The following is a 5,239-nucleotide window of genomic DNA, read 5'->3' as shown; positions in this document are numbered from 1 at the left end:
AGCATAAGCATTAGTTCTAGTTAACATTAGCTCTGTGTTAGCATGAGCATTAGCTCTTGTTAAAATTAGCATTAGTCATGTGTTAGTATTAGTCTATGTTAACATTAGCATTAGCTCTGTTAGCATGAGCATTAGCTCTTGTTAACATTAGCATTAGTTATGTGTTAGTATTAGTCTATGTTAACATTAGCATTAGCTGCTCTGTTAGCATGAGCATTAGCTCTTGTTAACATTAGCATTAGTTATGTGTTAGCATAAGCATTAGTTCTAGTTAACATTAGCTCTGTGTTAGCATGAGCATTAGCTCTGGTTAACATTTGCATTAGCTCTGTGTTAGTATTAGTGTTAGCTCTGTTAACATTAACATTAGTTATGTGCTAGGGTTAGCTCTATGTTAGCATGAGCATTAGCTCTTGTTAACATTAGCATTAGTTATGTGTTAGTATTAGTCTATGTTAACATTAGCATTAGCTCTGTGTTAGTATTAGTGTTAGCTCTGTTAACATTAGCATTAGCTCTGTATTAGCGTTAGCCAATGATGTACATTAAATTCAGGCAACAGCCAGCTTTAGAAAAGGGTAGAGCGTAGAGCCATCTTATGAAGCGCGAGCTGTACATGTAAACATTTTATCTTGGCTGGATTTCCAAGTAGAATTACATTTAAATATCAGTTTTTATCTAATTGTTTTATCATTAATTGTGCTTGGAAGAAAATTGACTTTGATCTAATCAGTTTATTACAAGCTGCACAAAGAAATCCTGCATAGTAAGAAAAGGTAACGTTGATATTAAGTGCCCTTTGCTAACTAATGTCTGTAGAGTCTGGGATGGAGCATTGCACAGTCTGACCTTCAGGGTGAAGACTGTCTGAATAACTAAAGACTTCCTGTTGTTTCTCTCAGGTTATAATCATGAACCTGTTCTGAATTTGTTCTGATGAAATTGAATAAATGAAGCAAATATTTAGCGTAACAAACAGGAAAATCTCATTTTAACATTTTTAACATGGTCACCTGACGTGAGTCTGGTTCTGATAACATCCTCCTCCTCCTCCTCCTCATCCAAACTCTGCTCCGTACTTCCTGTCTGAAATAAAAACCTGTTGTGTGTCYGAAACTGTTGCAGCTCCATGTTTTCTCTGACGCTGGCGTGGAGCAGGTGGGCGTCGGCCTCACTGGTGACGTCTTCCTGTCCTGACCTGGTGTTTAGTATTCTCTCTGTCCAGCGGCTCTGATTACGCTCTGACCTCTAAACTCGTACWGTAAACTCTCTGAAAGCTCCCTGATTGGACTCGCCTCAGCTGATTAGAATCTGTTTGATTTAAAATCATTGATTGTTCCGTCCTGCTGCTTCAAATTATACTTTTTGTTCTCAGAACATCTTTTACTCTTTGTTCCATCGTTACGTTCCTGATTAAGTTCGTCATTTTCTTAAAATCTGAGATTTTAAAGAGAAAATGTTCCRTGAAGATTTATTTATTCCAGGTAAATCTCACCTTCAGACAACCTGCAGGTTTATAACCTGATGATTTTCTTTATCTCCTCTCTTTAATTTGAAAAACCTTTAAATAAATCCAATTTTCCTCCTATTTTCCACTTAATTTGTCATTTCATTAAGTTTTGGCCACTTTCACTTGCATAAAATCAGTTTGTACCGTTTTTTAAACCTTTTTTTCCCCCATTTTGTACCCATTCATCCATTTTATAACCATTAAACTGCCGGCTGAACGGGGATGATTCACTCTGCTGAAGTTCACTTTGTAAATAATTTTAGATTCTSAGTTGTTCCCTCTGAATGTCCTGATGCATCTCAGTAATCCAGGTAAAAAAACAAAAATAAAAAAATAGTATAGGTCTTCTGGACGGGTTCTTCTCTAATGAAACGTTTCGTCTCTCCTCCAAGAGACTTCTTCAGTCTGAGAGTTTCAGGCTAAATTCAGGCTTTTAAGCCCTGCCTCCATGTGACTGATACTCACATCACATGGCTATCGTTCACACCTAATTAACACCTATTGTTAACAGGGGTGGAGTGATACTAGCAATAGCAGCGCTGTAGGAGGGGGACAACTGAAAACGGAGGCCTCCACCTCTGTTTAATGATGGACGGTCTTTCTTCACAAAAATGGCTTCTTTTACTCCTCTCTCAAACCAACGTTCCTCTCTATCAAGAATGAGAACATCCTCATCTCTGAAAGAGTGACCGCTGGCCTGTARATGAGTGAAAACTGCAGAGWTCTGGCCATTAGATGTAGCTCGTCTGTGTTGGGACATTCTTTTGAACAGTGGCTGCTTTGTTTCCCCGATGTATAACTGGTCACAGTCCTCCTGGCACTTAACAGCCTGAATTTAGCCTGAAACTCTCAGACTGAAGAAGTCTCTTGGAGGAGAGACGAAACGTTTCATTAGAGAAGAACCCGTCCAGAAGACCTATACTATTTTTTTTCTTTTTGATTTTTTCCCTCTGAATGTTTTCTGAATAATCACTGACTGGAAGAAAGAAGAAAAATAAAAACAAATGTTTGTGTTTTCTCTGTTTTTAACACAAACATTTTGCATGGAGAGAAATTGGTCTCAAAAAGATTAAAGTGCAGATCTGCACACCTGTAAACATGACTAGAAGCTTTCACCTGTAACGCTGCATTCAAGGCTGGAGAAAAGCTGGGATATCTGAGCTTTACCACACTACAGACGACATTTATGACTTAGAGCTTGTATTAAACATTACGGGGTTCATAAATGTTATATTTTATGGACCGTACGGCTGAAATAAACGACATACAATGAGAAGGTTGGAAATTTATCTGAACAAATAAATAAATATCACAAAAAGATCATTCTACTCATTTAAATTGAAGTATTTTAGCTGTGCGATCCACAAAAYTAATAGATTTATTTGTGTAAAAACTGCAAGAAGAATATAATTTCCTGTATTTTATTGTGYGGACGGACATTATTGATGTAAACTCAAAACAATTTGGTTCCTCTAAAAAAGACTTCCGGAAACATTTTTACCATTGTTTCTCTGCTAAAACTGTTAAATATATATATTTTTCATGGTGTTTTGAGTAGTTTGCTTCAAAAAGTCCTGAAAATGTAACATTTTCAGAACTTATGGGAATCCCTTGTTTTTAACCTCCTGCCGTCTCTTCCAGCTGCCAGCCTGCCGAAGCCCCAGGTGAAGACGGCCTCTCTGGGTCAGGCGGGTAAAGCCCGCTCCCCCTTGTTGCCCGTTTCTGTCCCGACGGCGCCGGACCTCCAGGAAGAGGGCGGAGCCAAGCCGGCGGAAGATTCAGCCACTAAYGTAAGTGTGAGTGACGGACAGGTGAGTCTCGAAGCGTTTGGTCTGATGTTTTTACGCGGCGCTGAGACGTCGGAGGTTTTCTGCAGGTTTGTCAGAAGTTCAGAGGCTTCCTGAGCTGAAGAGCTTCTGTCAGCTGCAGACACCTTCAGCTCTGAAGCTCAGCTRTTCAGATCTGCTGACAGGAGCGTTCCTGCACAACAAAATGACAGAGTGAGAAGAAAAYAAGAATAAAAGAATAAATGAGCTTTCATCTGGAGGGAAAAATAAAACCATAAAGAGACTCCAGGTGCCGGAGCGTCAGCTGGAGAGGAGCTCAGTCAGAAAGAGCAGCGATGGATAAGAGCAGCAGTGATGAAGAGGATTTACAGCTGAGTCAGAGCCGCCAGAAACAGGTGAGATTACAGCGAGGAGGAGGAGGAGGAGGAGGAGGAGGAGGAGGAAAGAAAAGTGTAAAAACCAGAGAAAAGAACAGAAGAAACCAGATTAAAGAAAAGCCTGAAGAAAAACAACAAGTAGAGCAGAGGAAGAGGAGGATGATGATGATGAGGGATGTCTTAAATATTCATCCCTGATTCAGTGACAACAGGATGGGAGAAGGCATCGCCACGGCAACCAGAGGACCGCCAGGTGTCACTGTAGCAGCTGGAAGGAGGAGGGTTGCCGTGACAACGAGCAGTGAAGTGATGCTTTGAAGGAGGGGAGCTGCGGTGACGAAGATGATTTTAAAGAACGATGAAGCTCACCGCCGTCCATCAGCTCGTCCCTCACACAGACACMGATATTAAACATTAAAATATAAATTTACTTTGTTCTTCTGGCAGGTTTTAGTTTGTTTGATCTGAAGGATAAGAAAATAAAATCAGATTTTTGTGGATTTAAATGTTCTTAAGCTGCGTCTGATGAGGACAAGAGGTCTGCTGTGGTTCTGGTCAGATCAGATGGTTCTGAGCTGAAATGAGTTTTTGGGTCTGAATCAGGTCAGCAGACAGGATACCAGAGAAAACCCACGCTTTTATTCTGAAAGTCTGCAGTTTGAGGTCAGATCAGGTCAGCAGCTGTAAAGTGGAAACACTGGTTATCCTCTCCTTCTGAAGGAGAGGTCAAAGGTCAACAGGTGACTTCAGACCTCAGCTTGTTTCTGTCAGGTCAGATTCTACTGAAACGTTTATCACCTCACAGGAAACCAGTTTTATCTTCTCTTTAAAACATTGAATGTTTTTAAACTCTGTTAATTTATTTTATTTCCATGACGTGATCGTCTGCTGTCAACAGATCAGAGCTCAAACTTCACTTCCTGATAAATGAGCTGCAGTTTGTGAACCTGCGTACAGCAGGTTGGTCCGACTCTTCATGATACCARTCATCACGATCCTGAGCCCTGATAACAAACACTGAGCTCTACCTGGTATTTCCTGCAGACAAACAGTGTTTTAACACGACTGACTAAATGTGAAATAAATAAAATAAATTCTGTTCAAAGTAAAATAAGAGTTTTACTCACTGATGAGCTGTGGTGAGCAGTTGGGATGTGGCTATTACCTGGGTAAAAGAACCAACGTGTTATGGGAGGTGGAGTTTCTGGTCAGTGTTCCAGAGTTCTGTGGTTCAGCTCCTCGTTCACCAAACAGACCGGAGCAACGACCTGATTACTGAAGACAAGGAAAAAATATTTCATATCAAGGATTAAACTAGTTCAAATATGCATGTGTTCAGATCCTGGGCAGCTGCTGGTTCTGATGGTTCTAATGGTTCTGATGGTTCTGTTGGTTCTGATGGTTATAAAGGTTCTAATGGTTCTGTTGGTTCTGATGGTTATAAAGGTTCTGATGGTTCTAATGGTTCTGATGGTTATAAAGGTTCTAATGGTTCTGTTGGTTCTGATGGTTATAAAGGTTCTGATGGTTCTAATGGTTCTGATGGTTCTGTTGGTTCTGATGGT

General features: G+C 40.3%; 1 protein-coding gene across 1 annotated transcript in view; it reads left to right on the top strand.

Annotated features, from left to right (window-relative positions):
* Positions 1-3,151: 3,151 nt before the first annotated feature.
* Positions 3,152-5,239, top strand: part of LOC106530365 (netrin receptor DCC) — a gene marked incomplete at its 5' end in the record, with an annotated part of 8,702 nt that continues 6,614 nt past the window's right edge. The window contains 1 exon segment of the mRNA XM_014025964.1: positions 3,152-3,300. Within this exon segment, the coding sequence (XP_013881418.1) occupies positions 3,152-3,300 (149 nt within the window).

Source organism: Austrofundulus limnaeus, unplaced genomic scaffold, assembly GCF_001266775.1.
Source record: "Austrofundulus limnaeus strain Quisiro unplaced genomic scaffold, Austrofundulus_limnaeus-1.0 Scaffold512, whole genome shotgun sequence".
Taxonomy (NCBI): domain Eukaryota; kingdom Metazoa; phylum Chordata; class Actinopteri; order Cyprinodontiformes; family Rivulidae; genus Austrofundulus; species Austrofundulus limnaeus.
This window is presented reverse-complemented; position numbering and strand designations above follow the sequence as displayed.